At 34.0% G+C, this 18,280-nt stretch overlaps 1 protein-coding gene across 1 annotated transcript in view; it reads right to left on the bottom strand.

Annotated features, from left to right (window-relative positions):
* Positions 1–72: 72 nt before the first annotated feature.
* Positions 73–18,280, bottom strand: part of LOC125659353 (tripeptidyl-peptidase 2-like) — a 49,069-nt gene continuing 30,861 nt past the window's right edge. Inside the window, exons 14-27 of the mRNA XM_048891009.2 lie at positions 13,322–13,428; positions 12,727–12,881; positions 12,477–12,593; positions 10,443–10,543; positions 10,113–10,212; positions 9,881–10,018; positions 8,761–9,002; positions 8,518–8,596; positions 8,067–8,239; positions 7,034–7,133; positions 6,256–6,386; positions 4,440–4,626; positions 2,550–2,669; positions 73–1,565 (exon numbers count right to left, since the gene is read on the bottom strand). Coding sequence (XP_048746966.2) covers positions 1,476–1,565; positions 2,550–2,669; positions 4,440–4,626; positions 6,256–6,386; positions 7,034–7,133; positions 8,067–8,239; positions 8,518–8,596; positions 8,761–9,002; positions 9,881–10,018; positions 10,113–10,212; positions 10,443–10,543; positions 12,477–12,593; positions 12,727–12,881; positions 13,322–13,428 — 1,840 coding nt within the window. The 3' untranslated portion in view covers positions 73–1,475. The remainder of the gene's footprint in view (positions 1,566–2,549; positions 2,670–4,439; positions 4,627–6,255; positions 6,387–7,033; positions 7,134–8,066; positions 8,240–8,517; positions 8,597–8,760; positions 9,003–9,880; positions 10,019–10,112; positions 10,213–10,442; positions 10,544–12,476; positions 12,594–12,726; positions 12,882–13,321; positions 13,429–18,280) is intronic.

The raw sequence follows: 18,280 nt of genomic DNA, 5'->3' as shown, positions 1-18,280 counted from the left end.
AAGCTCTCTTGCTAACAGTTGTAACAGTCAACGTTAAATTGGGGTCATGAAAACATGTATGCAACACTGAAACTTGATGTCATAAAATATTTATTGAATATGAAATTGCCCTATGATGAAAAATTTGAATTAATAATGCAGTCCATTACAAACAGACATACCAGTGCAAGTATCTAAAATGAAGGCATACAGTTTACTTTTTTATGTATCAATACTGAATCTCAACCCTTACTTTTCCACAGGAAAAAAAAATATAATTTCTGTACTCTCACCTGCTCACAGAAATTGAAAAAGAGAAAATTGTTATAAAATACATCAGATTAATTATGACATATCATCTAAATACTATACATCCACAATGATAAAAATAGACATATAATCTCAATGTAATATTTTCTAAAAGCAGATCTGATGTAAAATGTGCTTTAATTTTAAAATATCACAGACATTGCAAGTGCTTCTTGGAGCCCTCTGTAGCAGAGACCCCCAGCCATATATCTAAAAACCAACAGTTAGCGGCCTTAGCAGAGACCCCCAGTCATATATCTAAAAACCAACAGTTAGGGTTCTTTACTGAGCATGCGACTAAAATTCCAAAAAAAACCCAGAGCAATGAGACAATACCCCCTATCACTTTTCAGATCAGATGTACAGTGCTTAAATTATATACATATTTGTATGTGGACAATAAAACATTTAGTTTCAAACATTTCCATGTTGAATGTCAGCTTAATGGTAATGAATGTACACAGCAAGAACATTATTTTCTAACAAAAATACTTTTCATTTATATGGAAGTATTTAATAAAACAACAAATGGACACATTGACATTTTATACCGTTAATTCTTTGCTACTGGTGTCGACAATTAAAACATTGAATCCGAATAAAATAATTTATATCTTGAATATTGATTTTCTCTACAACCATAAAATCGTACAATTAAAACATATTCAAACATTACAGTGACCCATAATAAAATAATATCATAATGTACTATCGCAAAATGGAGATTTTTGGTAGGTGAAAAATTTGACAACATGAGGGTATGTCAAGAATTTTGATGATTGCTAATTTGGCAATTTTAATTAATACCTATTATAAAAACATAGAAGGGCTCAAATTCAGTGATGATCATTTTGGCAAATTTGGACTCTATCACAAAAATAAGCCAAATTTAGCACGCCACCAAAGCCCCCCATCATACGGTCAATAAGTATTTACCATTAACCATACCTTCTGGTTTACAGAGATTCAACACACACCACAAGACACGATATCCAAACACAGGGGGCACAAATTTGAGCCACTTAAAATCATTTCCATGAGAAATTCGACAACACAAATTTTAGTAAATAATAACATGTATATTGTAAATGTAGTTCATTTGTCATCAATGTGGAAAAGTCACATGTAAACACTACAGAAAATACTAAATGTAATATTAAACACAAGAGATTAGTGGTGCTGTGACATCAGAAAGGCCTGTAACTCTTGGGGTACCGTACGTGGAGCCAGTTCTCTTGGTGAATAACACAGTGGTCCCATCCTAACTCCTTGAATATCTATAGGAAGACAAACAAACCCCCTTAGCTCAAAGATACAATAAACATAGTTCCAAATTTTATATGGTAATACATGCGGTTTAAGGTAGCTCATTACACTAAAATCAATGAAGTTGAAAAAACACCAGTAAAATGAAAATATCCATAATTTCCTCGAATCTTATTGAATCTCAATAAAAATGACAGAAGAACAACTTCATTATATACATAATATATACACAAAGTTTGAATGAAATCGGTTCATTGGTTTTTAAAATATATTCTGGAAACTGACAACACCCCCTCAAAATGGAAGAAAAATATCCATAACTTCCTTGAATTCTAAAATATCTCAATCAAAATAACAGGTGCACAACTTCAGTATTCATATAAGATATACATAAAGTTTTAATGAAATCTGTTTATTGGTGTTAAAGATATCCTCTGGACAAATTATATCTACAGACAAAAGAACGGACGTGACAAGGTGATTCCAGTATACCCCCCAAATGAGGTATAAAAATTTTCTCATTTCTAAATGCTATGTTCTGAAAATCAATAAGGAGTCATGATATTCACATACTACATATGCTTTGGGTGGAATTTCCTTGCAAAATGTGTAATTTTGATAATTATTCTTTATACTTAAACAAGAGGCCCTCATCACTCACCCGAGTCACCTTGACCCATATTTAAAGATTTTCTCTATATATTTGCATGTAAAACTGAGATCTCCTATGATGACTCCATCCTACCCCGGGGACCATGATTTTAATAACTTGAATTGTACTACGTTGGGAAGCTGCCATGTAAATTTGGACTTTAATGACCCAGTGGTTCTGGAGAAAAAGATTTCCCCCCATATATTTGCATGTGTGGCACTACCCTACCCCTGGAGGCCATGATCTGAACAAACTTAAATCTGCACAATGTCAGGAAACTTCCAAGTAAATCTGAACTTTTTTGGCCAAGTGGTTCTTTGTTTTATATAAAGTTTTTTCTTACTTTAATCATATTGACTTCGATCTCCTGAGTAGGTTTGTCTTCGTAGCTCTTCTGAAGGATTTTCAGCGCCCTGCCATACTGCTTCATGTACTGAGCATACATCATTGTAAAATACGAAACCTACAAATATAAACACAAGTCTTAAGTTGAGGTTCATCGATCCTCATGTCATAGGCTTTTGCAATTTTTTTTTACTTAACTTTGAGCATGATAGAAAAATGTCTCTACGGGGAATTTTAATCACTGCATAAAATAAAAAAAAAATCTGGTAACTACTGATACTGAAAAAGTTTATATTTTCCAAAAATAATCAATTTTTTACAATAAAAAAAAAATGTTGTCAAGGCCAATAACTCCTATGCTGGTATTTCTTCTACTGCATGTCCATTATACAATGATTTCCCTAATACCCACAATTGATTTATACATATCTATGAATTAGCAGGTTTTTTTGTTTCATTGTTGACATTTAAAATTTGTCATTTCAACAAGTTTTCTATTTTTATTAATCTGTATAATGAAAATGTGTGATTTTTTAAATGTTAGAATATACTTCTGTTTTTATATTTCTGACATCTTTATAAAAGTGGCAACAAACACATTTTCTTTGGTTTATATTAATTAAATTTAACTATATCAGCGAAATACAGTTTTACCACTTTCAACCATTAAAGGGACTGATTCACATTTTTCGAAAGAAATGATTTTCAATTTTGATGTTAAAAATGAAAAATATTGCTCATTTAGAGTTGACAACCAAAATTTGGACCGTCTGAATGCAAGGATAAGAGCAATATTTCAGCTTTGATTCTTTGTTATGTAAACAAAGACTCGAGTCTTTTAGTGTAAACAAACAAACCAGTGAAACGTTAATTTTGTAATTTAAAGCATCTTCATTTTGTACAATCACAAATTTTAACTTTTAAATGACACATTTTACCTAAAGTATACTTGAGATGTGATATATATAATAAACTTGGATCAATATCCATTTATTTTGAAAACCCCGTAAACAATAACACATCTCAATCTTTTGTTTTCAAAACAAATGATAAACTCTTTATAATGAGCTTGTCATGATGAATAACCTTAATTTTTGTGTGAAACCTTCTAAACATACATGTAGACTGTAGATTTTGATCATTTAAAGTGAAAAACAAAATTTGGAGGAAAATCGTTAATCAGTCCCTTTAATATTGATAAGTCACACGAGGATGGAGCTACACTAAATTTACAGAGTAAAACCAAGTTAACCAACACATTAAAGATATCGTAGAATCATCGAGGCATTAAAAATATCTTAGAATCATTGATGTGTTAAAGATACTTTGGAGTCATTGAGACGTTAAAGATACCTTGGAATCAATGAGGTGTTAAAGATACATGTATCTTTATATAAATGAGGCATTAAAGATATTTTGAAATAAATGAGGCATATATCTTGGGAGTCATTGAGGCGTTAAAGATATCTTGGAATCATTCAGGTGTTAAAAATATCTTAGGAGTCATTGAGACGTTAAATATACCTTGAAATCAATAAGGCGTTAAAGATACCTTAGAATCATTGAGGCATTAAAGATATCTTAGAATCATTGAGGTGTTAAAGATACTTTGGAGTCATTGAGACATTAAAGATACCCTGGAATCAATGAGGTGTTAAAGATATCTTGAAATCAATGAGGCGTTAAAGATACCTTAGAATCATTGAGGCATTAAAGATATCTTAGAATCATTGAGGTGTTAAAGATACTTTGGAGTCATTGAGACGTTAAAGATACCTTGGAATCAATGAGGTGTTAAAGATATCTTGAAATCAATGAGGTGTTAAAGATACCTTGGAATCAATGAGGTGTTAAAGATATCTTGAAATCAATGAGGCGTTAAAGATACCTTGGTGTCATTGAGGTCAATCCACTGCTGTAGGTTCTGAGAGGTCTCCTTCACATCCTCTGTTGTCACGCTGGGCAGACCTTCACTGTCTAACTCTTCCTTAGCTTTGACCTCCAGGACAGTGACCTGAGCCTTGCCCAGTCTGAAGTAGCTGTCTATCAGCATCTCCTTCTCCTTGTCTTTCTCACTGGAATATAGATAGATATTTATTCATTGGCAACTGTAAAAGTTGAAAGTACAATAACTAAATTAAAAAACACATAAGAATATTAGCAAAATATAAACGTGATAAGAATGTACATGAAAAGACAAAGAACAATTTTAAAAGCATTTACATACAATAAAAATATTTGGAGAAAAATATAAATAAACAGACTTACATAAGGTAAAATAAAATCACTAGGAGTGTCAAACAGAATAAAGCTAGTGATAATTGTAACAGGGACCAGTATATGTGTTCCTCAAACCTCTAGCTCCCAACTGATTCGGTCAATGGACACACATATTACATTACAAACAGTATGGTATTTAATCTATTTCCTTCATTTGTAAGATACAATTACATAGCTATACAATAGCAATTCGTCCAGGCAATCACTGTATGATTCTCAAACCAATTCATGGAGAAACAAGGAAGTTATATATGTTTACGTATCATCCAATCAAAATAAAGTGCACATGCATCGATGTCAAAATCAGTAAATTTGCCTTTGTTAATCTAATAGGGTTCTCAATATGCACCTATTTTATAACCTTTGAACCATTTCATCATGAATTAAATCTGCTATAGAGGTTTAAGAATTATCCAATATAAAAATCAGCACACACAAATGCATGTATGTGGTAGTGAGCAATTTTGATCATGCCAACCAGGTATGATTCCTAATATAAATCTACAAGGCAACTAACTTTCAACTTTTGTTAGTCCAAAAGACAACTCTGCCAAAATTTTCCTAAACTGACCCAAGTACAAACTTGACTGGTGTATTCGCACGACATCTATATCCTGAATTTCAATTTAAAATGTCCATGTACCACTGAGACAATGAGCAGAAACTACACTACCCACCATAAATAAGTATACACATAAGCTTTTTACACATTTTGGAATGAAATATATTCAACATAATGAAAAAGAGCTGAATTAACTGTGTATAACTTTTAATTTATCTAAGTAAAATAATCATTTATGGGTGAAACTTCAATATATGTGAAACAATAATGGACATATTTTTGGATTAGTCTTTAAATTGTGATATTGATTTACTTTAGGTAAAAAATCAAATGGTCTTAAAAAAGTACACATTAAATACACAGTAATATGTACAACTAATCAGTTTGAATTGGTTTCAAGATAAAAGTTTGCATAATATCTCTTTTTAGAATATTCAAAAATTCAGAAAATGGAGTATTTTGATTATAAATAAGGATATAAAAAGTTAAAAGCCCAATGTCATCTATTTATATGTAAGAGTTATGTATTTTGCATACAAAAATCTGTATCTATGATGTAACCCATATTTTGTATGCACAAGTAACTTATTTTGGTGAGTGTATACTTATTTACGGTGGGAAGTGTATGAATAGTTTAAAGTCCAAGGGGCACAACTCTGTCAAAAATTATTCTATCAAAATCAACTTAGAACTTATCTGGATATTGTCAAGATGTATCTACATGTATATACCAAATTTCAGCTGAATATGTGCATGCATAGTAGAGATAATAAACAGTAACTGAATTATGTTTTTATTTTTATGGTGGGAACATGAAAATATTCAGGAGTTCAAACATTGCTAAAAGGAAACATGCATTCACCTTTTGATTGTTGCTGCCTCTGGTCTTGGGTCTGATTTCATTCCATAGAAACTCAACAATTCTTTTTGATCAATTTTAGAGATGATGAATTTACTTAGATCTATAATTTCACCAAGATACTTTTTCCTATCCTGAAAAAAAAGAAGAAAGAAAATGAAAAATGAACAACTTTATAAACTACTATACAGTTAAACACACAAACTTCAAAACAAACTGGATCAGGTGTTTATCTTTAATATAAAGATAGATCAATCTTCGCGTAATGTCAAAAGTTTTTGCAAAAATCTTTATTAAATCAAACTCTGCACATGAAAGAAATATAACTTTCAAAAGGAATTTTATTCATTGGATAAAATAAAAAATGTGTTAAACTGTTGTTTATATTTTCCATAGATAAACAATTATGTTGTCAAGGGCAATAAATCCTATGCTGGTATTTTCTCTTATCGTTAATATTCACAATTAAATCTATACATATTTATAAATTAGCAGTTTTTCAAAATTGTTGACATTAAAAGTTTTTATCTATTTATTTTTATTATTCTGTTTTACGAAAATGTGTGATTATTTGATGCTGACGTAAATTTCTGTCTTTGTATGTCTGACATCTTAAAAAAGATGGCAACTTACATATTTTCTTTGGTTATTAGTTATAAAATCAAACTACATGTATATTGAGTGGAAATAAATACAGTTTTTCCACTTTCAACCATTGATATGGATAAGTCACACGAGGGTGGAGCTACCTTAATGCTTTAGTTGCTTTGTGGTACTGTACCTTGTGGTTGTCTAGAGCTTGTAGCCTGGCAGTGAAGACAGGTAAATGGTCAGGATGTTGCTTCCTTAACTCATCAAACAAGGAATGGTCAGGTTCTAGTCTGGAAAAGAAACACATTACCGTAAAATACTCATCTGTTTAAAGTCTGAAGCTTACAGATTTCAACTTGAATAAATTTTCATGCATAACATTAGTTCATGCAATATAAAGCAAAACTTGTCATGGCTGATATTAAGATGAATGTCAATGGAAAATCAGGTAGTCTTCAAGGTTACTGGCAAATACATATGTAGCACCCCCCCCCCCCCCCCCCCCCAACTGATTGCACTAATATCTTATTCGACTTGTTTCTGGCCATGCTGGAAATCTAAAACATCGATGATTCAACGTCTCCTATGGAATGCCTATGTAAGATGTGTCTCATCATGTCTCAATGACACAAGGTACCTAGAAATCCCAGGTCGCAGTAGACCCAGGAAGACATGGTTGGAATCAAGTGTGATGAAGATCTTAAAAGCTTGCAGCCTGTCCAGTGTGAACCCACTTGATAAAAATGCTAGTAAAGCTAAATTGAAATCGAGTCAATTATAACCACATAAATGTTAGAACTCATATCTACAGAACAATGATTCAGCTCATCTAATTATGGGTTGCACATAAATGTTGAAATTCTATTCATATCCTCATATGAAAAGTTATCTGACCTTACTTCAATGTTAGTTCATTGCAGTAGAACCCAAAATAAATAAACATTTTTAGACATCACTGAATTCTATATCTTATATCTCAATCATAAATCTGGTGAGCTCTTAAATTGCATGTGGTAACTGATTTTTACATGGACTTCCTCTCAAACGTTTGGTGCTGAGATTTTCATATTTAGAATGCACAAAATCTGGATTGTTCGACACTCAATTTTGGCAAGTTACGTTGTAAATCTTAGTCATTACAAAACAGAGTTGGACTCATTTACAAGTATTTCACTTCATTCAAACTCAATTCAACATGATACACCTGTACTTTAAAGCATTACTTTGAGATCCATGAGATTTGTAAGTCCCTGAGTGCTTCTGTGAATTCTTCATCTTTTGTTTTTTCTTTTTTCTCACTTTCTTTCTCTCCTTTGTCTTTCCCTCCTTTCTTGTCTTTCTTAGGATTGTCCTTCTTGGCTAATTCAGTTATCACATATTTGAAAGGCACAGAACTCTACAACAAGTTCGATGATCTATTAGCAATCAACCAATCATGCACACAATCTATGAAATAAAAACATTTTTGGACATGCTATCCCTACCCCCCTCTCATACGTTAAACTTGATTTAAAAAAAGATTGACAGCCAACAAAAACAAATTACAATAGCCCAGCTCTGAATATACATGTATGTAAATAATAATACAAAAACTATCAGAAGACCCCAGAAAATTAATTTCAATTTTTGGTTCCAATTACAACAACAGTAAATACTTGTACAAGAGAGATATACCACTTCTGTCAGAGGTTCATTTTTCAGTAATGACATGGTGCCTAATAAAATCTGTCCTGGCTTGGCATTTTTAGGAATTCTGCAAACAAACAAACTCACATTTACTATAAAATTATAACTGACAGTCACAAGAGTGGACTTATGATCAGAACATTAGATATTTCATCAGTACAGCGAGTAAATTCATTGAAGAACTCAAAACTCTTTTCTTAACAAGATAATTGAAGAAGGGGACTCCCGTACTTGTCAGAAGCCAGAGGAGCCACAAACAATGGCTGAAGAACACCTTTCCCTAGTATCAAGCTATTGCACTTCTTGCCCTCGAAGGTCTTCTGCCAGCTGCTGTAAGCATTCAGCGAGATGGGAGATGGGAGTTTGTACTTTATCTGTACAATCAGATCCTTCAGTTGTTCCAGTTTGTCTTTCTTCTCATGGCGAACTTGAAGCAACAATGTAAAGTCTCCCTTTTCTAACTTCACTGTGTACTATAAATCAATAAATCAAAGGCTCTAATGGTATACATGTATATTACATTGTATAATCATCAATCCTAGCATCAGCATAACTGGCTTTTTTATCTTAAGAAAGTCTTGAGAGGATTTAATCTAAAAGAAATCTCTTACATCCCTACCTATGAAATTTAGCGTAGAAAATAATCCTTCATCCATTACACATACGTTGTACATACAAGATAATGAGTTCAGATTCTATTCTTCATCTAATGTACCACAAATGTTGAAGTAAAAATTTCCGATACTGCCAAACAGTGATCAGCCCATCTTTTATTCTTACCCTGCCATGGAAAGCATCTCAACATCCTACTTGTTGTGCATACAAACAGTGATCTCTGCACATCTTTTAATCTTACCCTGTCATGCATACAAACAGTGATCTGCACATCTTTTAATCTTAACCTGCCAAGCATACAAACAGTGATCTGCACATCTTTTAATCTTACCCTGCCATGCATACAAACAGTGATCTGCACATCTTTTAATCTTACCCTGCCATGCATACAAACAGTGATCTGCACATCTTTTAATCTTACCCTGCCATGCATACAAACAGTGATCTGCACATCTTTTAATCTTACCCTGCCGTGCATACAAACAGTGATCTGCACATCTTTTAATCTTAACCTGCCATGCATACAAACAGTGATCTGCACATCTTTTAATCTTACCCTGCCATGCATACAAACAGTGATCTGCACATCTTTTAATCTTACCCTGCCGTGCATACAAACAGTGATCTGCACATCTTTTAATCTTAACCTGCCATGCATACAAACAGTGATCTGCACATCTTTAAATCTTACCCTGCCATGCATACAAACAGTGATCTGCACATCTTTAAATCTTACCCTGCCGTGGAAGGCATCTCCACATCCTACTTGCTGCTTGTTGGAATCAAACAGCATCCACAGCTGACTCTCATACTCCGACTCATACAGCAGAGGACTCAACAGAGAGCAATTGGGAGTTACTTCCCCTCCTTTGTCCTACAGAAATTGGGAAAATTTAGATCATATTGCATTATTCACCACATGTTCCATAAAGTGTGAGCAGAATTCAATATAACACTGCCGAGCTTACCAAGTGGAAGTTGTAGGTGATCTCCAGTGCGTAGATGTGTCTCTCCTCCGGCAGTGTGTCTCTTGTTCCTGGTAGTAGCTTAATCTTGTATTCAGATGGTCTACACAACATTACAGTCAAATGATATAATACATTCTGAATAACCAATCATATTCAGTTTAACTGCATGTATGAACAATTACATGTTATCATTATGTGAATCTGTGATGACAATTATGATATGAATTTTAAATGATATATGTACATGTATTTCAAAATATATGACTGGCCATTGAGGCTGTCAGAATCTGTGATGACAATTATGCTATGAATTTTAAATGATTTAAATACCTCAGGGGTTGCACCAGTGTCTTGAGTGATATGTTTGGACTGATCTCCTCCCTCCTCAGATTGGCCCGTATATTATACCTTACAACTCCATCTGACGCATGCTACAAAAATAAATAAAATCTAAAACACCTCCACAACACATTTCTTTTGACATCATATATACCAAAAAACAATACCATTCCCAAAGTGCATGACTTGTATGAAACATCATTTGAGTTTAATTTCCTCTTATTAATAAATAGAAAGTAGAGGTCAATGAAATGTAAAATTGTACAAATTAAATAGATTACCTGCATATTTGTTTATTCTTTAAAATATGGCTTACACAGTGTTAATCTTAAAATAAATGGCCTAGAAAATTCAAAATTTGTTGTATTTAAAGGCTACTTGTATATTCCCCCAACTGAATGAGAGAAGGGGGGGGGGGGGGGGGGACTTGAGACACATACATGTATACACATGTAGACACATAAGTAAATTGTGAATGATTACGAAAATCCATTGAGAGTTTCAATGTAGGACAAGGATATTTCAAGCAAAAGGTTGAAGAAATGAATCAGGGATTAGGTTTGCAGAGTCACTGACCAAAACAGTGAACCATTTCCCTTTTCCCACAATGATTAATTCATGATGAACAACACTTATCCCATCTATTTTGAATGTGAAAGTTTTAAATGGAACAGATTACAGTCCTAATTTGTTGTTTTATCTGGCAACATATACTAGACAGAAAGAGCATACCCGAAAATGATTTAATGTGTAAATTATCTTAAAAGCTATGTGTATTTCCAGAAAAAATAACGAATAACCTTACAAAACTATCAAGAACTTAAAAACAGTTAGGGCTGTTCCAGAAATGATCAAATGGGGGGGGTCGGGCGGCAAACGATATTTTTTTGTGTGGGTGGTCGTATTTTTTCATATTTTAATTGGTCCGTGGTTGGACTGTTAAAAAAATATTTATTATGGGTAGTGGGTAGTTTCTATTGTTTTATTTTGTGCCACGTGGGTGTTGAGTTTTCAGAATATTTTTATTGTCGCTCTTGTCGTGTTGGTTACAAACCGTCGGAGGGAAAATTGAAAACGTGCTTTCGAAATGCTGCTTTCGAAATCGGAAGTAACATAGAACTATTCGAGTTGTCGCTCTTTGCAGCGCATAACTTTCCATTACGGCACTCTTCAAATTAGAGGCGCGTTTAGTAGGGTCCCTTTGGACGTGATGGCGGCGAACTCTGTTCTGTAGATTATTACAGTTTACAGTGCATCGATTTTGGGAATATTTTGAAACCAATAGGTATTCCGTTTTCTAATAAAAATAGGCAAACCTTAGTTGATTTATACGAGGGTACCGATGCGTTATATTTATCAGTCGGTGTGATGGTGATATAGAGGCCTCCGGGCGCGGGCTCCATTAGAAGACGAACGATTCGTGGAAAAACATATCCATACCCATTTCATGATAATAGCATTGTTTGGACTCCCAATCTTTCCAACATTCCCGCCATAGATGCCTTTGATTGTTGATGTGACATCGTTTCTTCAGAACTACTGTGATACAATGTCGCACAGGCATTACCGCGTCATTGACTAGAATGTTTGTCCCGAAAACCTTGCGAGATTTGTACCGTTTTCATTTTTAAAAATATTTTTGTGGTGGGTCTGGTTAGTTTTTTTTTTATTAGATGGGTCATTGTAAAATGAGTTTATTAATTTGATGGGTCATGGGGTAATTTTTTATTTTTTTTTTATGGGTGCTTGGTATATACAAAAGGTGCCTCCCGACCCCCCCATGTATTTATTTCTGGAATAGCCCTTAATATACAATATGAACTAAATGTGTTGAAATGAATAACATTGTACGATAGATCAATCTGTTAACTCTTTTTCACAAGGAAGAAGCCTAATTTACCTACGTAGTAATGGAGTAATCCCCTTACCATCACAGGTTTCTTTGTATCCAGTGAGACTCATAAGCTAGAAAGGAGGCTGATATAGAAGGAAGAAGCCTATGTAGTAATGGAGTAATCCCCTTACCATTACAGGTTTCTTTGTATCCAGTGAGACTCCGTGGAATGTGATACTATAATTCAAGATAACATCTCCTAAATTGGCCCACCATTTGGCGATACACAGTTCTAAAGTTCCATTTTCCTGTCAATTCAAAACAAGTCATTTCCAAAACATGATAGATGATCAGTTTGTTGAGAAAAGGTACCGTGTATTGAATATTATATAACTTCTGATGAAAAACAATAGGAAAATCAAACAATAAGAGTTCCACTACCTCCACTCTAAATGCGTGTTTGGACTCCCCGCTGTCTGACAGAGTTATGAACTTCTCAAATTCTAGTTTGGTGTACTGGTGTTGAGGCAGGTTTTGTACAGCATGTAGCAACATTCGGCAGTTTTTCTCTTTGTCAGTCGACTCAACCTTCAATACTGAGAGTGCAGCACACAAAATTAAACAGTTTTTTTTAATTTACACTTTCTAAAAATTTTACACTGTGATTAATGAAATAACTTTTTGATGTTGTTTTCTACGTAAGTATGAATGATGTACATGTACATTCATACTGTATATAATGCTGTTTAACACACAGAGATTATAGAAAATCATAGCTAGAAAAATCATCGGTCAGTAACAAGTAACACACTGAAAATGAAAATGGGTCTTCCTCTGTCTAATCCAAGTATCATGTATAAAATTTAAGAAAATCTTCTCAAGGAAACCAAGTTATCACTTGCCGTGGAAAGTGCTGACAAAAGTACGAACAGAGTGATTACTACAGGGCACCTGTCATATGTAGGGCCCTAATAAAGATCAGGTAGTTGAGAATGTATGCCCGTGCAGTGTATGACTTTTAAGTTCTGAAACTTACATGCATTAGATGCACCTGTAGGAACCTTAATGAAATGCCGATGGATTTGCCCTGGCTTGAAGGATACTTCAGTAAACCACTTTTCCCATCTAATCTCATCATCTACCCTGAAAAAAATATTGACTCCTTAAAAAAAGTACTACAGGTGTATCAAATATTATTTGATTGAATTATCCCAAGCTTTCTGTCTCCACATGCCTTGAACAGGGCTCGACATTAACGCTTGTCCTGTATCAGTGGAAGAAAAAATTCAGACAAGTGAATATTGATGGGCACTTGTCCCATTAGACAAGTGCTTTTTTATGTAAAGAAGTCTCCAAATAATAAAAAGAACGATTGGTGAAAAGTTTATCGGTAGTTCAAGGTCGGAAGCAATGCATGAAAAATGAACTTCGATCCCAATATCAATCGCTTTGTAAACTAGCTGAGTCACACTCGATCGGGATCGATGTTCATTTAATGCGTACTACTTTCAATTTTGTCCGGTTTTGATGTTTTAAATTATTCAATCATATAATAAAACTAGTTCTAATTGTAACGGGGACCGTTACAGATGTTCCCCAAACCTCCCCCAATTAAAAAGTGATGTCCTTGTGAATCTATAGGAAAAAAATCATTTTATTTTAGCCTTTAATTACATGTAGTACGTTCAATATGGTCATTTCAGTACCAAGAAATGAAAGAAAGCGTTGCACGTGCATACACGCGCACGCGTGTATGATTCCGAATTTTTGTTGATGTCGTTCAACAGGCATGTGTATCATATACCCACAGTATGAATTTCATAACCTTTCCACCAAATATAAGGAAGTTATAGCGATTTTAAAATCGTCCAATCAGAATTCAGCACACGTGCATGCACGTGCTGAGCAGTAATTCTAACCACAGCAATTTGTAAGGAGTACCAAGATACATCTAAACCTCTAATATGAATAGAATTTGATGAAAAACAAAAACGTTATCGTCCTTTAAAAATTGAACATTTAAAAAACGTTGCACACGCATGCGCGTGTGCGTTGGCATTTTTTGTTACACCAACATATAGATACACATATTGTCTACATATGCTGTGAATATCATCTCATTCGCTTCATAAATAAGATAGTTACAAACGTTTTAGCATTATCCAATCAAAATGAAGCGCACGTGCATGCGCGTGCAAATTGGTAATTTTGACCATGTAAATCAGTTAAGGGTCTCAATATCTACCTATGATATGAATTTCAAGCCATTTCAATGAACAACAAAAAAGTTAGACTGATTCCAAAGTTAGCGTACAAATTTTGTAATGCGCGTGCACGCGCATGCGTGCGCATGCTGGCAAAATAACTATTATTTTTCATATGTACAAATGATATACTATCATCCTATTTAGGTTTTATATCGCTTCCTTCAATATTCTGATTTTCCATTTTTTGTACCAAAATTGCAATGCACGTGCGCGCGCGTGCATGCACGTACAAACAAAATGACTATCACTATGCACATCTACAAACGCTATACTATCATCCTGGAAAGTTTCATATCGATCCCTTTTGTAGTTTCTGAGAACACTACCGGACAAAAAAGTACCGGAGAAAAAGAATAATAATAATAACTAGACACGATCTCGTTGCGAGCAACGAGTAGGTCTTCCGTCCGATTTGTTGATGCACTCGGAGTTAAAAAAAAAAAAAGAAGACAAATGAGTCCCAATTTAGTTTCCGACTTTAAGACACTTTAGATATAATCAATTTTTCATATCATAAGCTTCTGAAGCAAAGTTGCGGTGAAATTCGTTTGAAATTCGACTCTCCAGGCGAGCCATAAGGCCCGCGGGCCTATTTCTTGATGTCATTTGTTAGCCCTCTATAGACTCAACAACTTTAGTTCTATATGTCTTTACAAAATATTTACCTGTAAAAAGTTATTGAGATCGACCGATATCGACAAAAAATCGACTCTACAGGCGAGCCATTAGGACCATAGGCCTATTTCTTGATATCAATCGATAGATCTCGATAAACTGAACAACTTTTGTTCAATATGTCCTTACAAAATATTTACCAGTTACAAGTTTTTGAAATCGAGCCACGATGCCCACAGACCCATTTTTTGATATTGATCGATAGGTTATGACACATTGAACAACTTTTGTTCAATAATGCTTTTCAAAAAATATGTCGTTTTAAAGATATGAGGCGTCAAATATTGACGATTTTGGCCCTTAAAATCTCTAATTACGTAACATATGACCTACTTTTTGATTTGATAAGATCAAGCTCGTTGAGATGAACATTTCCGCTTCTACAACTTATTATAAAATATTAATAGTTTCTGAGATATTCTCAAAAACATTTGGACCCTTCTGAACCCCTAATTTAAAGGGCCAGCCCGTTTTGCTTGATATCGTAAGAAAGGCCTTGTCATTTTAAACATTTTTTGCTCAACAAGTATTTAGAAATTCTTTACCGTTCTCGAGTTATCTCTACAAGAAATATTTAGGGGCCAAACTGTAGCTCCCTAACGGGGCCACATAGGGAAAAAACGAAATGTACATATTGTTTAGATTATCATTCTGAACAACTTTTGTTCAATAATGCTTTTCAAAATATTTGTCGTTTTCAAGATATGAGGCGTCAATTATTTATGATTTTGGCCCTTAAAATCCCTTATTACGTAACATATAACCTACTTTTTGATTTGATAAGAACAAGCTCGTTTAGATGAACATTTCCGCTTCAATGACTTATTACAAAATATTAATAGTTTCTGAGATATTCTCATAAACCTTTGGACCCTTCTGGGCCCCTAATTTAAAGGGTCAGCCCCTTTTGCTTGATATCGTAAGAAAGGTCATGACATTTCAAACATTTTTTGTTCAACAAGTATTTAGAAATTCTTTACCGTTCTCGAGTTATTTCTAGAAGTAATTTTAGGGGCCAAACTGTAGCTCCCTAACGGGGCCACATAGGGTAAAAACGAAATATGCATATTGTTCAGATCATCATTCTGAACAACTTTTGTTCTTTATTGCTTTTCAAAATATTTGTCGTTTTCGAGATACAAGGGGTAAAAAATTTATGGTTTTGGCCCTTAAAATCCCTTATTACGTAACATATGACCTAAATTTTTATATGAATAGATTTGGATTGTTGAGATGAACATTTTTTGTTCTTTGACTTATACCAAAATATTAACGATTTTTGAGATATTTGATCTAGACTTTGAGCCCTTCTAGATCCCTAATTGAAGGGGCTAGCCCCTAAATCTTGATATTTTCGAAAAGATCTCGTAAATGTGCACAACTTTTGTTCTACATGTCTTAACAAAATATTTGCAAGAAAAAAGATATTGGAGATCAAAGGTCAAAAATCGCCGAAATCGGCGAAAAATGTTGGCATCCATTTTTTCAGGTCCAGGCGAGCTGTTAGGCAAATCGCCTCTGGTAAAATCGAATCCCCCACAAATCTTCTAAAATGTTTACTCTATCTTGTGTAGAAATTTCAAGACTCTAGCTTCAAAACTAACAGAGGAGATGTGTGGACAACAAGGCCCTTCAAAAAGTCACTAAAAGAGAGATAACTCCTGACCGGAAGTGACGTCAAGCACGAAATTTTGCAAGCAAAGTCTCGTCACCAAAAGACATCTTTCCTGAAAATTTCGTGAAAATCGATCGAGAAATGGCTGAGAAAAACGCGTGTACTACCAAGGAAAATAATAATAATAATAATAATGAAGAAGAAGAACGCGAACAATAATAGTAAGGTCTTCCGCAGGAGACGGAAGACCTTAATAATAATAAGAAACAGAGTAAAACCAATATGTTCCCAAACTTCGTTTGGGGAACATAATAACTAGACACTCATTACTAGTAATGAGTAGGTCTTCCGTTAGACCACTTCCAGTAAAGAGCTTTCTATTCCTACGAAAACCATTTAAATGTATCAGAAAATGTGCCTTAACAATGAATGAGAAATGTATTATCGAATTTTTTACTCCTTTCTCGTAACTTCCGGTGACGACCGGAAGTACTATTCAGATGCGTTTTCCTATAAATGACAGCAGCTCTTTACTGTCTATATTCCCTGAAAATTTCACGTCTCTATCTGAAAGAGCTCTCAACAAAAAGAAGTAGACTAAAGAAAGAAAAAGTAGTAAGTTACTACCGACCGGAAGTCAATTTTGAAATATTAAATTATCAAAACTTTAGAAGTTGATACTTTTATTAAGACATGTGAAAATCATATGAAAGACTTCAAATATAAGCGAGATTAATGGGGACAAAGAGAGGAAAAGTAAAAAGATATTTTATCAAGAAACCGGAAGTAGTCGTTTTGACTACCGACAGAGTCAATATTCTTTTGACACTTTGAAAGAGAGTTAATAAACTAGTAAAAGTTTCAATTTAAAGGAAAAAGTTTGAAATTTGCGATTCTTTCCATCACTTCCGGTGACGACAGGAAGTGACGGTCGACATGTTCAACCCCCTGCTGCACGCTTACAAACGGAGATTGATCATCCCTGAATATTTGATGAACCTATATTTTACCCTTTCCAAGAAAAATGCTGGGCAAAATTCCTTTTGAGAAACAGAAAATCGGCCATATTTTCCGACCGGAAGTGAATGTTGTAAAAACAAAAATAATTATAGCAAGGTCATTTCATAAGACTTTATTGCTGAAAATTTCAGCCATCTCTGAGAAATCACTCGAAGAAATCGGAAAATCGACATTTTTTCAAATACTTCCGGTATAGACCGGAAGTGACGGACGAAAAAATTGAATGTATGTGTACAATGGACTAATGTTAGTTGATCAACTCTACAAGTTTCAAGCGTCTATCTATATTCATTATTGAGAAACTGAAAAAACAAGGTTTGAATATGTCCACCCTATATCTCACGACCGGAAGTGAATTTTTTCAAAAATATTTAAATTTACTCTAGACATTTATAGTGTCTATAACATATGTAAAATT

Source organism: Ostrea edulis, chromosome 9, assembly GCF_947568905.1.
Source record: "Ostrea edulis chromosome 9, xbOstEdul1.1, whole genome shotgun sequence".
NCBI classification, from domain to species: domain Eukaryota; kingdom Metazoa; phylum Mollusca; class Bivalvia; order Ostreida; family Ostreidae; genus Ostrea; species Ostrea edulis.
This window is presented reverse-complemented; position numbering and strand designations above follow the sequence as displayed.